General features: G+C 34.7%; 1 protein-coding gene across 1 annotated transcript in view; it reads left to right on the top strand.

Annotated features, from left to right (window-relative positions):
- The first annotated feature begins 3,073 nt into the window (after window positions 1–3,073).
- LOC149069368 (2-oxoglutarate dehydrogenase complex component E1-like) overlaps window positions 3,074–22,616 on the top strand; it is an 89,586-nt gene continuing 70,043 nt past the window's right edge. The window contains exons 1-10 of the mRNA XM_089250236.1: window positions 3,074–3,354; window positions 4,460–4,687; window positions 7,908–8,028; window positions 11,098–11,198; window positions 12,323–12,477; window positions 13,143–13,289; window positions 13,675–13,762; window positions 19,632–19,740; window positions 20,137–20,207; window positions 20,757–20,885. Coding sequence (XP_089106362.1) covers window positions 3,163–3,354; window positions 4,460–4,687; window positions 7,908–8,028; window positions 11,098–11,198; window positions 12,323–12,477; window positions 13,143–13,289; window positions 13,675–13,762; window positions 19,632–19,740; window positions 20,137–20,207; window positions 20,757–20,885 — 1,341 coding nt within the window. The 5' untranslated portion in view covers window positions 3,074–3,162. The remainder of the gene's footprint in view (window positions 3,355–4,459; window positions 4,688–7,907; window positions 8,029–11,097; window positions 11,199–12,322; window positions 12,478–13,142; window positions 13,290–13,674; window positions 13,763–19,631; window positions 19,741–20,136; window positions 20,208–20,756; window positions 20,886–22,616) is intronic.

A 22,616-nucleotide genomic window follows, 5' to 3' on the forward strand; every position in this document is an offset into this window, starting at 1 on the left:
CTCGAACAGCTAAGACTGCTGCACACCTGTTTGCCATGGATGCGATGAGGTTATCGATCAGACTTTGGAGAATACTGTTCCACTCCTCAAGAAGTGCAATCTGCAAGTCTCGGACAGTAACAGGCGGCCTTGGTCTCGCAGCAATGCGTCGTCCATTGGATTCAGGTCAGGAGAGCACGCTGGCCATTCCATACGCTGTATTGTTTCAGCTTCAAGCATGTTCTCCACCAGACGAGCTCTATGCGGTCGGGCATTATCATCCTGGAAAACAAAGGAATCTCCAATGGCTCCAGCGTAAGGGATGACATGAGGTCGCAGTATCTCGTCTGAATACCTTCGGGCCGTCAAAGTGCCATCCCGAATGATATGCAGGTCCGTACGTCCGCCTATGCTGATTCCACCCCATACCATCCAACCAGCTCGTCTGTATTGTGACCTTTCACGAACGAATGCGGGGTTATTTCGAGTGCCCCTGTCCCTCCATACCAGAACACGTCGGGTGCCACACTCCAGACTGAATCGGGACTCGTCTGTAAACAGCACTTGGCTCCAATCATGTTGCTCCCAATCTCGATGTTCAGCAGCCCATCTTCTTCGGGCCGCACGGTGGAGTGGGGTCAACGGAATGCAGACCATTGGCCTACGTGCATAGAGCCCTCCCTCATAAAGCCGATTACGTACTGTTTGGCTGGACACCCTTCGTCCTGTTGCCAAGAGCAACCGTCTTTGCAGCTGCGTAGCATTCTCTGTTCTGTTTCGACGGACTGTTAACCGTATATACCGGTCATCAGTTGCTGTAGTGGCGCATGGCCGACCTTGCCCTGGTCGACGTCTAACATTTCTTGTTTCTTGGAATCGATTCCACAGCCTTGCAACAACACTTCTGGCGACTCCAACAGCGTCTGCGACACTACGTTGTGTTTGCCCGGATTCCAGTCTGCCTATAACACACCATGCCATGGATTCCGGTAAATCATATTGTTGAGACATCCTCAAGTCACCTTGTCTCAAAAAAAAAAAATACTGCGCAATCGAATTTCACAGTTACGGCAGTAAAACAGATGTTTCTGCAACATCCCGATTTCTGCCCTTATCTCCTTTTTCTGGTTTTTGACGTCATGAACTTTGATTTGCATATGAAGTTTTCTTCTTCCGTTTCCTGCTAGGCTTTAAATTATGGATGATTCATTTTATGTTACTTATCGGTATACATCTTTGCGTAATTTTGTTAAAGCCATGTGCTCCCCTAATTTGTGCGATTCATGAAAGAAACAAATCTAAATTAAAGAAATATAGAAATGAGTCGTTTTTTTTCTTCTTTTTAATGGGAGCTAGAAATTTCGATTTTTTTTTTTAACTTCAAGTTATCGATCTGCCTATTTTTCCTTAAAGCTGTGGTCTTTGGTGTAATTTATATGGGCCCATAATTAATTTAAAAACATCCTAAACTATATGGATTGAGAGATGCTGTGTTGGATAATATAAGACAATACGGAGATATTAATTTTATTTTCGAGCTTGAGAACATAAAAAGTTGAAAATCAATGTTATTGCTTGGATATCCACCTCAAAAGTGGGTCTGGCTCTCGTATCTCTAAAAACGAGCTCAATATTTCGAAAACCAAAGATTCAATTCGATTTTTAAAATTATTGATGTGGCGGAAAACAACACCAAATTTCCGCATATCTACGCTAAAATCGGCAATTTTAACATTGATCTCTATAGGGATTAACTTATCCAGTGTAGGCTGACCATATTTCCTTGAGATAAATACGGGACATTGGGATTCCAAATACGGGGAAATACGGGACATCGCTAATTATCGCCAAAAACAACGCCAAAACCAAACGAAGTTGCCAAATATTGTTGAAATTACGGAAAAATCACAATGGCGGGAAATGATGCATCGCTGCAAATTGCAGTGTATTAAAATGTATTCTACGAAAAACAAACGTTCAAGACAAATGTGGGAGTTTAATATTTTCATATATAGTTGTAATTATCGTAAAATAATTTATGAGTTAAAAAATAATGTCAATCTTTGACTTCAATAAAGAATAAAAATTCAAGTAGGCTTCGTGTAAAATACGGGAAAAACCGGGACACTTTTGCCAAAAAGTCAGGACGGCCAAAAAAAACAGAAAATACCGGGACTGTCCCGGGAAATACGGGACGTATGGTCACCCTAATCCAGTGTCACTGAGCTATAAGTAAGCTTAGGCTGGCCATATTTCCTCGAGAGAAATACGGGATATTAAGATTCCAAATATGGGAAAATACGGGACACTGCCAACTATCGCCAAAAATAACGCCAAAACCGAACAAAGTTGCCAAATATTGTTGAAATTACAGAAAAATCAAAATGGTGGGAAATGAACCATTACTGCAAATTGAAGTGGATTAAAATGAATTCCACGAAGAAAAACGTTCACCAAGACGAATGTGGGAGATTAATATTCTTATTTGTAGTTGTAATTATCATAAAATAATTTATGAGTTGAAAAATAATGTCAATCTTTGACTTCAATAAAGAGTAAATATTCATGTAGGCTTCGTGTAAAATACGGGAAAAACCGGGACACTTTTGCCAAAAAGTCGGGGCGACCAAAAAAACAGAAAAAACCGGGACTGTCCCTGGAAATACGGGACGTATGGTCACCCTAAGTAAGCTGAGCTTTACTTATAGCTCAGTGTCCAGTGTATGTCCCTGAGGAGCGATGATGATTATGACGTCTATTCGAAAAGCCTCATGCGGGTAAAACCTTAGAGGAGAAATAAATATTACATTTATATATACTTATATTTCTTCTCGATGGGTAAAACGGGTTTTCCGCATTCAGAGCTGTTTTTTTCCACTTTTGAATGACAACGTAGAGTGGCCCGTAATTTTCAAGGACATTGAACTGTAATTTTCTGCAAACAATTGGCGATCACCTCAAGGATCCTAATGAGGATTCCAAGGTAACAGGACCCTAATTTCCTATATTTTTCTAGAGGATTTATGGTCAAGTTAAGCCAACGTCGATAGGAGATATCGAGTGCGTATGTAAATAACCCGAAGACTCCTGCCAGTCCAGCTGGTCAAGGACGTATCGACCACATCGTCGAAATCGGTCCCGCTGATATTTGTTGACGTTGAATTCGGAAGCGAAGAAATAAAGATGCTAAACGTGGCGCGTTTGAAGTTGGACCGATGCTTGAGACCAAAGAAGATACTGCAGCATCACAGTTGCGTGTGTAGGAGAGCTTATATCGCCAGCGCGTCGAAGGAACCCTTTTTGAATGGCACGTCTTCGGTGTACGTCGAAGAGATGTACAATGCGTGGTTGGAAAACCCCAAGAGCGTCCATCAGGCAAGTCTTCAAACGAAATCCAGTTTCTATCCATTAAGATTCGAAACACATTGCGGATCGAAAGGATAATTGTTTATTATTTAATGCATTCAAGCCTCGGTATAATGAAGGGACCGAACATTTGGTTCATTCCTCCTACAACGAGTAAATATAGATAACGGAACCATATAGAAATGAGCATAGTCGCACCTAGGGTGGCCAGATCAATCATGCGACTGACAAGTCGGGACATTCACTGATAAAATCCAGGGCGTTTTGGTTTGGAAAATTTGGTGTACGACAGAAGACTCGTAGTGACACCTTGAATCTGCCGCATCATTAGAGACGCATGACACTGGACATTTATTCAATGGACGGCAGATTTTTGATAAAGTTCTGTTCATAGTTGATGCGTGCGGGCTGGCTGTACTTTTTGAAAATATATAAAACAAATAATTAGTGCATCTGTATTATGATGTCCGCATATGATACAATTTGCTTTTTATTTTGTCACATCACCTTTCGGGGGGGGGGGGGGGGACGAATGCCAGCCTACGCAGTAAGCACATCATACGTTTGATACATAAAGACATTCCATTCTGTGTTTCCTGGGTAATAAAATAGAAGATATTCCTCTACACTGAGTTCAATGCATTGAAAAATTCAAATATATATTCTCGAAGTAAGAAAAAATTACTGAAACCATTGAGCTATGTTTACAATGAAATACAGATGGTGTTGATCAGATGGCTCGAAAGCATTTCGTACAACATTTGGCTTCGTATGAGTAAATGGCTAATCGATTTTTAGAATTTAAAAAAAACTGGAACGGGAAGGTTAATTTCTTGTTGAAATTAGCTAAAAAGCTCAGAGAACCGTATTTGTTCAGAAATCAGTTTTGCTGACAGCAGCAACAACAAGCGCTACTGTACCAGAAAAAAGACAGTGATGTCAGATCCCGTCATGCAATAGCAAAGCAAGCCGTATATTTTTAATGGGTAATCTTTGAGCGGAAAATATATTTCTAATGCAAAAAGTACAAAAAAATTTCAAGTATGTTGTTTGTATTTGTATTTAAATATATTTTATATTATCCTATTTCTTTTTTCTAATTTTCATTTTCTAGTCATGGGATGCATTCTTCCGAAGTGCTACGGCTGCATCAGCTACTCATCCTGTTCAAAAGCAAGCCGTTTCCCAAATAACAGTACCTTCTTCAAACAGTACCAGCTATATGGGGAGGGAAAATGTATCTTCAGCTACACACCCACAGAAATCTATTGCAACATCGCCCAGTGATCCACATAGTATTGAAGATCACCTCTCTGTACAAGCAATCATCAGGTCATATCAGGTATAAACAATTTTTATACAGTGTAGAAAAGCAATGATGAAGGCAAGTAGCTGGAAAACAATATGCTCTTTATGTATTTTTCACACACTATGGGTATTGTCTCCAGAGGAATGATCTATCACACTGATCAGGGATTCCACTTGAATTGGTTATTAAATCATAATTCTCTGTTCCACTTCAAAAAAAAAAGAAAATGACATCCATGCAAGTTAAACGCTAAGTGGTTATATCTTTATTTTGAAGATGACATCCATAGTGTGTTGAAAACATGTAAGGAATATGTCGTTTTCCTGTCGTTCGTCTTTAGGAAGTTTCCTGGTTTATTGTGTTAATATCAGGCAAATATTTCTATTTCTTCATAAATACAGTTTTGTTATTTCTTCATTTAGTAACAACTATTGCTCCCTTGTGTTTGTAAAATGTTCTAGTAGGTGATATGCCATGTTCTTATTGCCACAGACCATCACTTTTTCATCTCTGAGCTTACTTAAACTTATTTATTGCTGAAGTGCTGGGGTCCACATAGAAGTATATATATACGAGATAGTAATAAAATAGCTTTGCAGATATACCCTCCCCCTAACAAGTAGAAAACAAATTTAAATGAAATTCAAGATACCTACAGGTGTTTCAGAGTATGCTCTCAAGAATGTGAAGCGAAACAAAAACCTAGCTCGCACAATCAGGGTGCTGGATAAAAAATTACTTTTGCGAAAATATAGGGAAAAGCTTTAGCAAAGTGCTACAATGCTAATTATTGATGGTTGGATGTCTACTCGTCTCGTACCTCCTGTATGCATTTTTTCAAAAGTGGCTACTAATTCTCTTGCATTCTAAGAAAAATTTGACCATAGCTTAAACCCTGCACGCAATTATGGTTGTGGTAACAAAATTTCAAAAAATTCAAATGACGACACTCTATTTTATGAATTGCAAGGTGATTAGTGCTGTAAAAAACCATAAATTGCGGTAGAACTGTACCTGTAGCATGATAAACATCTGCACTAGTCTCAGATGAAAGGAAAGTGAAAAACAGCCACAGTGTAGATAACATTTCTGCCATCAGAAGTCCCCACATCTCTGGGGGAGGGAGGGGGAAACGATTAGCGCACCAACCTCTTGGTAAGATCTTTCTTTGTCTGTGTCCTGCACTGGTATTTATGGCGCTACAAGTACTGTTTCAATGCCATTCATGGTTTTTCTCTGTGCCGATCACTTGGCAATGCATAAAAGCGAGTGTTACCATTTGAATTTTGTTGCTGTGTGGATGTAACCACAAGAGCTGTTTTTGTTTTTCTTTTCATTCTGGAGCTCATACTTTGGAACACCTATATCTCTAATTACATTTGTATTTGTTGATTTTTGCTCAAATATTAAATATACAGTTGATCCCATTTATATCATCATTTGGACCATGCATGTTTTAAACATGTTAAATGGCAAAATTTTTTAACACCGGAAAGAAAATTGAGACTGAAAATAAAAATGGAAAAATGTCTGGACTTCTTTAAAGGGATCCACTGTAGGCCATGGAATATTTTCCAACTCACCGCTCTCAAGATTGATTTCTTACACCCCTGATTAAGAAGAAAAGAATAATTGATAAAATCCAATGTTTCTAGAAATGTTCTTAACACATGGGCTATTACTTCTTATCATATTTACTTACATATTATCATATTTACTTACATATTATCATATTTACTTACATATTATCATATTTACTTACATATTATCATATTTACTTACATATTATCATATTTACTTACATATTATCATATTTACTTACATATTATCATATTTACTTACATATTATCATATTTACTTACATATTATCATATTTACTTACATATTATCATATTTACTTACATATTATCATATTTACTTACATATTATCATATTTATATACTTGTAACATACTATACATATACTATACTATACTATGTATACTATACATATTATCATTTTATTTATCATATTACTTACATATCTTATGCTAACGTAAGGATCTTCAAGTTTTCCTAGTTGTAAGGCTGATGTAAAATGGGATTTTCATGCAAAGTTTTGCTTGTTTCTATGCTAAGCATCTTCATGGTATTTTAGGAGAAATGGAATTTTTATTCATGTTAGTCTTACAATCCAAAAAAAGCTCCATAGCCTTATAAATAATAGTGATATACAGGGTGAACGTGACCTTGTTCTGTCAAACAAAAAGAGGGTGATAGACGAGCCCATATGAAACATCAAATACCATATCAACCGTGTCCTATCTATAACCGTTTTCAAGTTATAATGGATAATTGAAGAAAATGTGTCAAGTTTGGAAAAAAAACAAATTTGTGAAGTTTCTAAAAGACCTATATGCAAACTAAGTACATATTTGGAAAGAAAAAAAAATCTTATAAGATGACAATTTTCATCAAAAATTTTTTGATTGAATGGCCAAGCTACAAGCACAGAGAGATTGGCAAAGTGCAAAATCGAATTGTCATCAAAATCTAATAAAATATCTACTTTGGCAAACGTTAATTTCAGTGCCGTGTTGCAAACAAAAGAACTGAATTTCTCATGAACTGGAACTGCTCTCTTTCGAAAGCTGGTGGAACAGGCAAACTTTTGGTAAATTTGACCAATTGTAGCTAGAAGTGTGTTTGTGGAATCAATAATTACAGATTTTGATAACAATTCAATATTTTGCACTTCTGCAATTATTCAGCGCATGTAGCTCGCAAATAAATCCACATATTCTGATGAAAATAGTGTCGCCTGGTAGGATTTTTCCTTCTCTTTCCAAATATGTGCTTAGTTTGTGTGTATGTATTTCAGAAACTCTACAAATTTGGGTTTTTCAGACTTGACACATTTCCCTTTCATAATCCTTTATCCACCATAACTCGAAAATAGTTAAAGATAGGGCAGGGTTGCTGTGGTGTTTTATGTTCCACTTGGTCTTTCACTTTACAGATTAGGTGCAGTTCACCCAGATGTCTAGAAGCTTCTGTTAGTGTAATAATTTATTTTATTAATAGTATTGATACTTACAAATATGCACAAAACTGTCTCTGGTGATTAATCAGGTGTTTACTATAATGAAATTTGGGTGAGGAAAAAAGCCAATAAGCAAAAAAGTGCTTATAATTTGCAGTTTTAGAAAGAATAAAGCAAAAAAATATTCTAATTTCATTTTGTTGATTTATTTGACCTATTTTTTGTTTCACAGGTTCGTGGTCATCTCATTGCCAAGTTAGATCCACTTAGTATTACCTCTGCAAATATTTATTCTCCCTTTGTAGAAGGAACACCAAGCTCTCCACAAGTAGTTCTACGTAGCTATAAATTGGGTGAGCGATGAATTCTCCAAGTTAAATCTTTTAAATAAATATTTTATAATATTAGATTTATTAATATCGTATAATTTTTTAATAAATATTTATTTTAATTAATTGCCCACACCCTCATGTTTTGCTCATATCACATTTGAGCTAATTATTTAACTACACATAAAAATAATTATTCTATTCCTCTTTTGTGCTGCAATTATCGTAATTTCCTGCATATATAATACCTTGATAACTCATGTGAATAATTCGACAACTATTATTCTCATGGTTGGTGTAATACCAAATTCAATGGAGAGAAATCGCTTTAGCAAGAAATAGATCACAAGATAGCTAAACCCCACTTAAGTCAACTAATGTTCAGGATGTGCTATCACAACTAATTTTTAGAAATTTCCAGTGGATTAGCTAGATAATGAATTTCCAGTACATTTCTCTGGTATATTTCAACAATTCTGCACTTCATTATTTTTTGGCATTTGTTGATTAAAAATTTTTCATACCTTGGGGATAGGGTCACTTTTTCATTTTTGGAACCTGGAAACTCGACTGTGGACTACGAAAGTAGTAAGCTTCGATGATATCTGAAATTTTTACAAATAATTTTGTTTTGCTAATTTATAGATGTTTTCATTTCAATTGTTTAACTATGCATTTCTTCATGTACATTGCATAAATGATATTTAAATATTGGAAGGGAGAAATCAAATCTCACTAACTTGGCATACGCTTAAGTTGCATGCTCATAGATACTTTTGGAGTGTCAAGTTATCGAGTTTCTACTGTAATCCTCAGGTGCTAAGAAAAGAATATTCATTTTGCTTCTTGCGTCTAAACATCATCTGTAAATCTTTAAAAAAATTTATAAATATTTCTATTTGAATCTCAGAAAAAAAAGCTTCAGATTACAGTCAACGCTCATTATAATAACCCCATATTATACTGACCATTCAACAGGGTTGTTTGGTTTAAACCACAGAGTGGTGGTTTAAACCAAATGGTTTTTTATTTAAAAAAACCAGTTTCGTTTTTTTTTTCTTTTTTCAAAAATCAAATCAAAGTGGCCTAAATATAATTTTTTTCCCTTGAAAAATATCATATTGGTTCATTGATAAGCCAAAATTTTTCATTCTTACCACATTCTATAATCTTGGGGACATTCTGATGGCATATCTTTAAATGGTATAAGGTAGTATAAGTGATTTTTTTTCCCAAAAAGTCTCATAAAAGTGGCCTGAATGTATATTTTTTTCATATAAAGTATCTTAGCTATTTAAAGTGATATACAGAAACCAAAATTTCTCATTCTTACCACATTTTCTAACTTTTCTCTACATTCAGATGCTCTATCTTTAGCAAATTCATGAATAAGGATTGAATTACACATCTAAATGTAGTGGTGCATTATCTCACAGGAGGCTTTTTTGGAACAAACACCTGATGTTTGATGTAGCCCCCAGAAAAAAAATCGCACGGAGTGATGTCAGGGCTGCGAGAAGGCCATTGATGAAGAGCAAGGTCCTGGGGTGCTCAGCGACCAATCCACCAGTGTAGTAATTTGTCATTTAAAAACCCATTAACAAAAACCCACCAAGTGCTAGTGGGGTGGTGCACCATCCTGCCATAGAATGAAATCACCTGATTCTTCTTCTAACTGTGACAAGAAATGAATCACATACGTTAAACTCACAGCGTTCAGTCTGATGGCCTCGTGCCGCCATCTATCCCAATTTCCTTAAATTTTCAACTGTTATTTTTGATTTCCAATGAACAAAAAGTTTGTACTTTGTTTAGTTTTCTTTCAATAGCCCTGTAAATTTGCAATATTCATTTATGTACACCCTGTATTATATGGTTAATAATAACATTAAGAATTTTCAAAGACAAGTAATTCATTCAGTTTAGAAAAAAAAACTGAATTGCAAAAGTGAATTTTTGTTAAACTGTAAGAAATATTTGTAGATTAATTAATATGGAAATAGTGTTAATTAAATTAATAAACATTTTATCTTAATTAATTATAAGAAGTTTGAATGATTTATCAGAAATTTTATTGTTTTTAATGTTAATGTGGTTTTTTACCAACCCTGCCATTTCATTACATTGAACATTAGAATAAGTCCCAAATTAAAATTTGCTATAACAAATACCTAATATAACGTCCATTTTCAATGAAATGATGGGGGAGAAGATCGTTATAATGGATGTCAATTGTATGTGCCATATAATCTCCATTATTGAATTCTGATGTTTTCTAATGTATAATCTGTGGATTATATAGTACTATATTTTCTTCTGTGTAATCAAACACCTACATAATGTACTTAAGGGACTAGACAAACATATTGTTATAAAGGAGTTATCGTTGAAATATACTAACACTATGAAAAGTGCATCAGGACCAGAGAATATTATCATTATAGGAGGGTATCATTGTATGGGATAAAAAACTTAAGCTAAAAGTAGCAATCACATAATGTTATATAAACTTTGAATGAGCTTATTTCTGTATTTCATAAGTTGTTTGCAGCATATTTCAATGTGTTTCAGTTCTATAGACTGTGTTTGATTTTACCAGTATTCAGCAGCTGATAATAATAATGACAGAACCAGGTTTTCTTTTTCTATATGCTGAACGGATTTCGCAAAATTTATTGTGCAAGTAATAAATATTTAACAAAATTATTAAAGTTGTCCAGCCACGTCAAAAAAAAATTGAAATTATTTTTTTAAATTGCAATGAAAACAGTTTCCAACTCTAATCACAAAAATATCTTGTATTGTCATTTGTTATAATTTAGAACCAGTTTCAAAATGTTTCAATTACAAAGTACTTTTTTTAATTTTCGATTTATTATTTAGTATATTTTAAATTGTTTCATTGGTATGTTATTAAATTTTCTTAATGAGTACAATGTTAAGTGTTTATAATGTTTTGTAGCCATGTTTTGGTGTGTTTTTCCAATAGATTCAGTGTGTGACTCAATGACCAGTGAATAGTTGACTGAGTGAATTCCACTTCATAAAGATTTGTTTAAAAAATAAAGAAATTTTGTTTAAATTGTCTTACAGAGGAAAAAGATATGCATAGATATTTCAGATTGCCTGCCAGTACATTTATAGGAGGTGGTGAAACTGTGTTACGTTTGCAAGATATCCTTCTACGCTTAGAAGTAAACTTACCATTCTAAACTTTGTATTTTCTATATCATATTTCTCGATTTTTTATTTATTAAAAACATTTTAGTGTATTTGTACAGGGTGATTTAAAGAGGGCAGGCCAATCTTTATAAGTGGTAGTACACACCAAACATCTGTCATAGTGTGTGTGTGCATGTGAATACCAGTAAATAAAAAATGTGTTCTTTTGGCATGTAGCACATTTGACTTCAGTGCAATGTTCCCTCTAAAGTTCAGCGAAACACTCTCATAATATTAATATATTTCTTACCATACATTCTCAACATGACACTTGCATTTTTAAAACATAATTCTGGAGGCTTGCAGCAATTATACCGTTGATGTGTTGTGTGGGTATGGAGAGTGCTAAACTCTCATTGTAGGGATTCACGCCCGAACCTCCATTGGCACACAGTGGTGGTTAGCTGAAGTTTGTTTTCTGCAGTTTTCCAACTTTGAGGTGTGAATACGAGTCAGACTCCCATACAAAAATGTGTCTCTGCAAAAAGCAGGCAGACCTACAACACAATACTGACATAACATGAAACTTCAAGCATTTACCCTCTTTACGTCAAAATATAGAAGCCAGATGGTAACACCAGCAAGAACACAAAACAAGCAAAATTTTGACAATATAAAATATGTTAGGAGCTATTCTGGCATGTACCAATTCACTAGAAATTCTGTTGAGGAATATGTATGAGGAGCATGTACAGTTAAGTAGTAGTAGTAGCAATTACACTGATGTGGTACATATGTTAATTTTGATTTTGAAAAATACAGTTGATAAGAAATTGACTATAAAAGCTATAACATAGCATTCAAATATCAACATATTTATCGCATTTCAGTGTTTCAAAATTGATATATAAATAGAATATGCCGGCACGTTTTGACTCCCAAAAATTAGCAAAAGTAAATATATTTTTATGTATTAATTACTTGAATTTTGAATAATGCTTATAAAAATTTTCTGCATTGAAAGGCAACACACAATATCTGCTCACATTTTTAGTGTTTCCAAGAAGCTAAATATGTAAAAAATCAAAATCTTTTTTTTTCCCCTCTTTTTTATACCCCTTCAGTATTTGAAATTTTGTTTATGCCTCTAATATAGGATGTTTATTGTCGGCATATTGGAATAGAGTATATGTTTATTAATAGCCAAGAGCAGTGTGCTTGGATTCGCCAAAGATTTGAAACTCCTGGAATCATGCAATTCACTAAGGAGCAAAAAAGACTGTTACTCGCTCGTCTTCTCAGATCAACCAAGTAAGCTTACCTGAATGTCTGAATGCAAGTGTTCCTACATTTTCTAGTGATGTTTTTCAAAAGTGTAGCACTGCTTTCCATTTATAAAACCACATGATATATAGATCCACATGAAATCCTTTTTCTTTTATTAACTGTACACAACCCAAATATATAATCATGAGTTTCGCTATCATTTCCATTTCATCTGTGGATAGGGTGTAGACAGGCCCGTAGCCAGAAATTTTGTTCGGGGGAGGGGGACCAAAGTGATAAAACAATAGATTTGGCCATCTTTTTCCCTTTTTTTGTAATTTTCTCACATTTTGGGTGGGGATCCAAGCAATGCACAGAGTTCCCTACAAGTCTGCCACTGTCAGTGTTAATTACTACGTAAGGTCATCACAGACCACTCATGCACAGATAGACGAATGAGGCAAGACCGTGCTCTAAGACAGCCTTGTCTAGGAAGCTATACAGGGTGCCCCATAAATAAGGACCTATGAAACAAATCTCCCTCGTAGTAAATAAGTGTTCAAAAGAGTGTTCATATAACCAATAGGGAGTTGGTTATATGAAGGTTTGAGTGAAATATAAAACTGATTTATTTTTTCTTATTTTAATCTTCACGTTGTTTGGGGTAAACACAATGTTTTATTTTTTAAATTATTTCATTTTTCTCCTAGATTTGAAGAATTTTTAGCCAAAAAGTGGGTTTCAGAAAAACGTTTTGGATTAGAGGGATGTGAAGTTTTAATTCCATCGATGAAGACTATTATTGATCGTTCTAGTGATCAAGGAATTGAAAGTATTGTCATAGGCATGCCTCACAGGTATTATGAAAGAATACATCTACCTCTTGAATCTAAAAATTAATGTTGAAATTTAGAGGAATTGGTCTTAAAGTATGTTATTAGATTAATTTGAATTTAAAAAAATCAGTGTATCTAGAAGCTGTTCAGGGTTCAGTAACAGTTTGTACTTTTTAAAAACTCAAATAGGATTCCTAAATTTTTTTTATTTTATTTGATTGTGTGAAGAGAGGATTGCAGAAATGTTGTATCATTATGATTAAATGATCTCAAAACCGGTCTTCAGTAATCAAGAGGTATACAAGCACCAGTAACCAATTATATTTTGCTAGAGGCTTAATAAAATATGGCTAGTACATGCTACCAGGGACATATATTAATGATGAAAATTACTTATTTTTTGCAGAGGGAGGTTGAATGTATTGTCAAATGTATGCAGGAAGCCATTGGAACAGATTTTTGCTCAGTTTAGTGGATTAGAACCTGATGATGAGGTAAAAAATCATAAAATTTTTTTAAAAAATCATTTTATTCTGATTCACATCTAATATTGTAAATCTTGAAATGGTCATGAAATAAGTATTGAAATTACACTCATGTCGATAAATTAAGGATAATTCAGAATCACACGGAAATCGAAATCTAAAGTAAAAATTTCACCTGTAGAATTATCACACACATCTGGCAGAAGAATGATATGCAAATTTCAGGAAGCCACCAGATGATGCCGATAGTATGTCACAATGACGAGAGTGTAAGAGGGGGGTATATAAGGAATGGTGGCAAAGAAGTAAAATTGTTCACAAGAGTTCTGTAAGGCGCTCAGTGCCATAAGCGAATAGTTATGACACAGAGGGCGCATGTGGATGATTTTTTACGTGGTAGAATTATCGGCCGCCTGGAATGTGGGCATACTCAGATGGAAGTATCCGAGGAACTTGGAATTGCCCAAAGTGTCATCTCTAGGCTTTGGCAACGATTCCAAGATAACGGAAATGTCAGTAGACGTTACAGTACAGGTCGCCCCCGAGTTACAACGCCGAATGAAGACCGGTATTTGACAATAACTGCCAAAAGAAGCAGACGGAGCACAGCATCCGACCTGTTTTGTCAGCTATCTGCAGCCACGGGTACCACAGTTTCAAGGCAAACCGTGTACAGACGTTTGGGAGATATTGGTCTATATGCTCGCAGGCCTGTCAGATGGCTTCCGCTCACGGCAACTCACTGTCGGCAGCGATAAGCCTGGAGTAGAAAACATGCAATGTGGACATCGTCACAGTGGGCTTGTGTGATGTTTTCCGACGAGTCCAGGTTTAGCTTGCTGTCTGATTCACGTCGGACTTTCGTATGGAGAATGCCAGGTACCCGTTACCACCACCTGTGGGAGATTAGTATTCTCATATATAGATGTATCCTAAAATAATTTATGAGTTGAAAAATAATGTCAATCTTTGACTTCAATAAAGAATAAAAATTCAAGTAGGCTTCGTGTAAAATACGGGAAAACCCGGGACACTTTTGCCAAAAAGTCAGGACGGCTAAAAAAACAGAAAAAACCGGGACTGTCCCGGGAAATACGGGACGTATCGTCACCCTAGTCATAATGTTTCAATTCTGATAATTAAAAGAAAAAAATTGAGTGCTTGAATCGAAAATTAATAAAATTAGGAAATGTGTTATTAATGTATGTTTCTAAACAACACCCTCTTTCAAAAAAAAAAGTAAAATAATAAGGTAAGAGAGAGATTTTGAGCAAAACAGACCAAAAGGAAAATATTATTTTATAGTCTAGTTTTATTTGTTTAACTTATAGATATATACAGTAGAACTCAGTAATCTGATCTAATTCGGATTGGCCTATGTTTAGAATTCACGCTAGAAAAGCAAAAAATTGGAATTATCAGATTAATTTCTTAAACATTCAATGACTGAGTAACCCTATTTCTTTGACAAGACCTAATTGAGACACTCCCTGGGGAAAGGGGCATTTTTCAGTTTTTGTAAAAAATCTTTTAGTATTCAGCATATGAAATTCAAAAAAAACCTGTATATAATGTTACTATTTTTAAATCGTGCTCTAGAACAGCTTAAATTTTGTCATGAAGGATTGTAATAAGCTAAAGGATATTGTATTACTGAAGTGACAGTGTGTTTCCTCCATCTCTGAATATGAAAAAAAGCAGCATCTGTATTTCATATTAGACTGGTGATAACTAAGTTAGTGTTAAAAAAAATGCTTAACTTTCATTACCATTATCAAATACACATTTGCTGTGAAAAATATAGTGAAAACTATTTTATTCAGATTCACATATTTATTCTGTATTTAATATAGATATATTATATTACAGAGATGCCATTGACACGCTATGCCATCGGCCGGCATTCAAAGACATCATCTCTACGGCGTAAATTCATCTTGTTCCTACAATATTGCGAATGCACTGTTTTTTTTAATCGTAAAAGATTGGAACACCAGTTCAAATTGTAAAACTTTCCCGATATCGTGGAAAAAAAACCGAATCTGTAAAAACTCGACCTTGAATATCCACAGTTTTGTCATCTGCTGCTATGCAGTAGTCACCGTTTCGCATCGCTAAAATCACGGGTGTGTAAGCAGAATTAGTTTTTCGAGGGGCAGAAGGATTTGATTCTTTACAGATATAGTATAAAAGAAATTATTTTAATCCTCTACAAAAATGTTTTTAATTTTTTATCTCCGTTGGGAAGGGAGAAAGGCCCTTGTAACCCCCCCCCCCCCCGAATTTTGCTTTTGGTGAAAGTCTGTGTTTGGAACTTGCGATTGTGCAATGGTAATCGGCTAAAAATGTGGATTTCAAATTTTGAGTTTGCTATTCCTTTGAAAAAACTTCTGGTTGCCATGGCAATCACACAGACTTACAACACAAATATGCATACATTAAACATCAAATGCACGCATTACCAGTTTGGAGGATAGATTTAGGGCTGCAACTGGGAGGGACAGGCGGCCCTAGTGTCTTGGACTCTGGACTAGAGGGGACACCAAATTCACCCTTTATAACTGCTTCTTCTACATTACATGAGTGTGCCAAAATGTGTACTTGCCCATTTGAGAAAGTATCTAGTTGTGGCGCTAGATAGATGACACCACCTACTGAACACAAAACACACCAAATGCTGGGCACTCACACATAAGTACACTGTTAAGTTTCTCCAACACAAATCTGACATAGCTCCCATATTCAGCTGTTAAAATAGGTGGCAGTTAAATGGCCACAGATCAGAATGGTGGACCAGCATACAGGGAAGAAAAATAAAATCATTCTACCAAGAAAACCAAAGTATGAATAGGGAATGAGAAGATATGTGTCAGAGAGGAGAGAGAGAATCTAATTTGTTTTGAATTTGATCAGAGGATATTGAAAGTGCTAAGATTTTTTTAACGAAATATAAAATCAATCAGAATACATTGATTATTAGTAAATATATAAATGTGTGCCTTCAACTGTTAAGAGTCTCAATGAAGAAATATAAGCAGGTGATCAAAGACCTGGGGCATGCTGGAGGAAAATCCATAGAGATACTAGTGAATTATGGGGGAGGGGTATAATTTTTTTTTGAGAGGGACCCACACACTTTCACTCAAAAAGGACCCAGATTTTTCAAATAACCTGGGTCCCGGGACCCAGGTAAATTGAGTCCAGTGGCATCTTTGATATTATATAGATATATTAATGATATTGGTCTTCTGAATATATCATGTGATCCTTATTGAAATTTAATTTTTTTGTCATGCCGGGAATGGACCAGATTCCAGCACTCAAAAAGCTGGTTCTCCCTGATTTTTTAGCATGCTGGTTAATGCAGAGGAATGTAGTAAGAAAAAAATAATTTAATGATAAAAGTCTTATTATGGGACATGGTTTGACTCTGGACACTACACTTAATCATATTTAGATGCCACTATGTTCAGCAATGATTAAAAGGTGGTACAACCTTTCGCCCACATCTTTCTTCATATAAAATGTGCAACACGTACTGAATAGGCGTGTGAAAACATGCATGCATGGGCCAGGCAGTTTTAATACATCACAACTGGCTATGTCCTGTTGGCTGTCGCATCCTTGGTTCATAAGGGACCCCACATGATAACATTTAATTACAATTACCATCAATTGTGGCAATCTAGAAAGGGGCTCCAGTGGCCCATGATGCTGCAGATAGCTCTCGACATGTAGGATAGGTGCTATTTCTCATGCACCTTGTCTTAGTTGTTCTGATTAATACAGTTTGGATTAGCTGGGTTCTAGTGTATATATGATTATTGTAAATTAAAAACCTCTTGGGTTGAAGGTATATATAAATTTTAATCAGCGGTTTTTTTCAGGAAGAAGCAGAAACAACCTGAGTTTCGCAGGTAAAGTTATAATTTCTGTGAGAGAAATTTAGAACTATTTAATTTTCCTTATGCTTGCTTGAAAATCAGCATATGAAATGCAAAAAAAGAACAAAAAAAAAACTACCTGCACATAGCATGATTGTATTTTTAGAGCTAGTTCTAGAATAACTCTTATTTTTGGCATGAAGGCTGATGTAAATGTTTTAAAATGAAGTTGTGTGCATGTGAAACTTTTATTCATAAAAATAAAATTATGCTAATTATACTGGCCAAATATGAAATATTTCACAAATAGGTATAAAATGCATGTATGATACTTCACCACACTAAAATTTCACTTGTATCACTGAATGAAAATCTCGCCGAAGCCTCAAACCCAAATCTCACTCAAACAGAAATAACAGCCGTGAGACTGAGTATTCCTTACATTTGTTATCAAACAACTTTGCAGATTTTTGCAAAGAAATCAGTTTAGTCATTCCATCTTTGCTTGTGATGCAGAAATATTAAGTTCAAATTTTTTTAACTATTGAATTTGTCATTATAAATTTTATTTATCCAGCTTAAATATAAATATTTAGAAAATTGAAAACATATAAATATAAAATAAAAACACTTTAGCTTTTACACTTATTTTTCTAATGTATTTTATTACAATATTGTTATATATTGCAAGTGATGATTAGCAAAAAGTGAATAACGGAAAACCCTAAATGAAATTGTGAAATTTTATAATTAGAATTTCAAAGTTCTATGCATTGTGCATGTTAAGTCTTGCAGGATCTGTTAAAACAGACAAAAAGAAAGGAAGTGATTTAATTTTTCTCATTCTGCAGAATCTATCAATATATGTATTCTATTTTTTTCTGAGAAATTATAAATCTCTGCAAAATATTTTTTATTTCCTCAATTGACCTTGTAACAGGCAAGCTGTTGACGAGGTGGTTCAGTAGTACTTTTATTCACAAGACACGTGTGACAATTAAGTTTGTATTGAAAAACGAAGACATTCTCAAGGAGTTTGAGTTTAACCTTCATGGTGAAAGGTTGTGTTTCGCATGTTAATGTAGAATTGTTCTGTATTAATGTAGAATAAAGGAATTTTCCATGTTCGCCACTCTATATACAGCTCACCGACTGTCACAACCTGATCTTTCATTATCTGGCATGAGTTGATAAGCAGTGGCATGAGTTGATATGTTGCATGATTTTGGTGTGTTTTTTTTTACAGCTCTATTTTTGGGATGTTCAGGGATTTGCTCAATTGATACCTTATTTTCAAATTTTCCATTTGGCTTGAAAAAAAAAAAATTACTATAAAAATAAAAATATTACCATAAGTTCATAATATATATTCACACATTTTCACTGCCTTTACTTCATAGCCGCTGTGGTGGTCGAGTGGTTATAGTGACGGACTCCCGATGTGAGGATCCGGGTTCGAACCCCACAGTGGTGGTCGGCTGAAGTTGGTTTTCTGTGGTTCCCAACTTCAAGGTGCAAATGCGAGCCGATGTCCCCGTTAAAAAGTCTCGCCACAGAGAGCAACAGGCCTACAACGTTACAAATATTCAATCATTACACTTCACTAACAATTTGAAGTATAGATGGCAGCACTGAAATATCATACGCAACACTAGCTACACACTCAGACTGTTAGGTGTACACACTCACTTTGTTCCAGACTCTGCCACGAAGCTGGGCTGGAAGAGATCTCGGCAACGGGATAAGTCCGGTGGCAGAGACCCTGGCGTTCATTCATTCATGCCCTTACTTCATTTGATTTTGTATGTATTTTTTATAAATTTCTTTGCTTATGTTGTTAATGCTAGAATTTTTTTTTAACCTGTAGACTTTTGAAATATAAATATAAAATATTTTTAAAATGGTAGAAAAAAAACACATTTTTCATCAGTTGTGTTCATTAAATGTACAGATTTTTAAATTTTAAGGATGATGTTTTTTTTCTTATGCTATAGGGTTCAGGGGATGTAAAATATCATCTAGGTATGTGTCATGAAAGACTGAATAGAGTTACAAACAAAAACATAAAACTTGCTGTTGTGGCTAATCCATCTCACTTAGAAGGTAAAATTTAAGCAGTGTTCACTTCAAAATATTACTAGTTCTATCAATAATTTAGTCATTTTCTGATCACAGTAATGTTTCTGTTTCATCCCATTTCATTTGCTTGCATTTGATGCATCATAACCTCTTTGTTTTTATACCATTGAACATGAAATTCCAATTATATGAAATGTGTGCTTTTTAAATTCTATTTCAGTGGTTTAAATGGTCAATAAAATTAGAATTCAAAATCATCAAAATGTTCTTCTCGACTACTAATTTTTTTTCTGTGGATTTATTTTTTCTTTTCTCTCTTTAAATAATAGTGGTTTTTGTATTTATACACGTTTCATTCTCCTGTTCGTATTTTATATTAAAAAAAATTTTTCTTCTCCTAATATGCAACATTAAATGCAGCTGTTGATCCAGTTGTTCAAGGGAAAACTAGAGCTGAACAGTTTTATAGAGGGGACAATCAAGGCAAAAAGGTGATCTCATATTAAATATTATTCATTGTAACTTTTTCATGCATTGGAGAGAGGTTGAAGTTCAAACATGTATATATGTTTTGTTAGTTGTCTTTACAAATTTGACTGCTGATCATCTCGACTATCTTCTGTAAAACCATTGGGTCAGAATTTATTCAGGGCTATGAAAATAAACTTATAACTCAAAACAAAAACTTTAAGAGTATAGTGCTTGCCACATTCAGCCATCAAATATTGTCTAATCCAGAGTCACGCACTAGACTTATTATATGATTAAAGATAAAAATTGTTTTAAATTTAAAAATTTAAATTATACCTGTGTAAAGGCTTGGCAATAAAAGAACATTTGTTAGAAACTTTTCTTTTGCAGCTAATATGTTTTATTCACAGAGTTGTATGCATGGAATAGTATTGAATATTATTAGGTATATTTACTTTGATCACAAAATGATTAATGCGCAAATTTTGAAGAAATTCTAGGACACATTGATAAAGGCGTGAATTTTTCCTTATATGTTATATATTGCATTGCTCTGACACATGCTCTAGGTTATGAGTATACTTCTTCATGGTGATGCTGCTTTTGCTGGACAAGGAATTGTATATGAAACATTTCATTTGAGTGATCTACCTGACTATTCTACCCATGGTACTATTCACATAGTTGTTAATAACCAGGTAAATATACTTACTAAATTGATCAGTTCATTTGTATGTATGTGAATATTTCATAAATTTTCTTTAAAATTGTATCATTAACATTTTTACGGCATCCAAAGATTAAAATTGATTATTTTGAAGCATTCTATCTTTTAATACAATTGAAAGCTGATGTGGATGAACCCAAAATTGCAAAAGAACCCACGGCTATACGCGTTTTGGAACTATATGAAGTTCCTTCATCAGTAGCAGAAACAAGGAAGAAAAAGAAAAACTCCTTATATAGCAGGAGTTACTTGCTGTTATGGACGAAAGAGTTGAATTCAAAATGAACCGGCAACAAGAGAGTAGAGGAGGAGGATAGAAAAAAAATGGTGGAGCCAATCGTAAATGAGAACGTGATAGTTATGCTGATGGAGAAGAATAATTATTGTGTAGAAACTTCGCTAGATTTTTGAGAAGGGTGGTGTGTTAGTTAGGTCGTTGACCAGCTGGTTTGTGTTTTTATTGATGTGGAATGATTCGAAGAAGTCCAAGTCAGACGATGAGGGTCATTTTTGTATGATTTTGGCAGAAGAGAAGTCAAATTTATGGTTAAATTGACCAGCAGTGTTGGGCTATGGATGAGTGGTTAAAGTCTTGGCTGGTTACATATCTTCTATGTTCGTTTAAACGGTATTTTAGGGCACATTTAGTTTGACCTATATATGATAATCCGCATTGGCATGAAATGCTGTAGATGCCCCAGTTGTTGAGTGGGTCAATGGGATCTTTTAGTTTGGCGAAGCGAAATTTATTGATGAGGATGAAAACCACAGAAAAATTGTATTTTCATAGGATTTTAGCGATGCGTTGGCTGGTTTTTGGAAAGAAAGGCAAAATGATCAAGTTTTTGTGTTCAGGTTTAGCTTTGGTTGCGGAAGTGTTTTTAATAAGTTTGCTGTGTAGATTATCAATGAGAGAGCTGTGGTAGCCACGATCAACTGCTATTGATCGATTGATCACTAACAGTTGATCGGGGATTGGACAATTGATCGATTGCTCTTAGGATATTAGGAGTTATCTTGATCAGTTGGTCAACGACCTAACGCACACCACCCTTCTAAAAAATCTGTGGCAACAGTTTCTATAATAATTATTCTTCTCCATCACTATCACGTTCTCGTTTGCGATTGGCTCCACCATTTTTCTTTTTCCATCCTCCTCCTCTACTCTTTTGTTGCCAGTTCATTTTGAATTAGACTCTTTTGTCAACAACAGCAAGTAACTCCCGCTATAAGGAGTTTTTCTTTTTCTTCTTTGTTTCTGCTACTGATGAAGGAACTTCATATAGTTCCGAAATGTGTATAGCCGTGGTTCTTTTGTAATTTTGGGTTCATCTACGTCGGCTTCCAATTGTATTATCTAACCCAAAAGGTAATTCATTTCTATTCTATCTTTTGTCAGTCTCAAATTTTCAGATAAAAAATAATTTAAACACAGTTTTTTTAATCAATGCAATTAAATTAATCCCATATTTAAATGGTAATGACCACCATTAAAAATGTAAATATCAGAGAAGAACTGAAAGATGCAACTAACAAAATCATTCAAAGTAACACGCATTATAGAAATGAAACAATGAAAAGTCAAAACAACTTAAGGGGTCACACGAATTGGAAATAAAAGGTTAAAAAATAAGAGTACTCTAGAGCAGTTTTGGTTCCCCAACCTTTTTCAGTCCATGCACCCCCAGTTTACTAGGTTCCT

This window comes from Pholcus phalangioides, unplaced genomic scaffold, assembly GCF_987345545.1.
Source record: "Pholcus phalangioides strain wild (caught in Gottingen) unplaced genomic scaffold, Ppha-v1.0 ptg000022l_1, whole genome shotgun sequence".
NCBI classification, from domain to species: Eukaryota; Metazoa; Arthropoda; class Arachnida; order Araneae; family Pholcidae; genus Pholcus; species Pholcus phalangioides.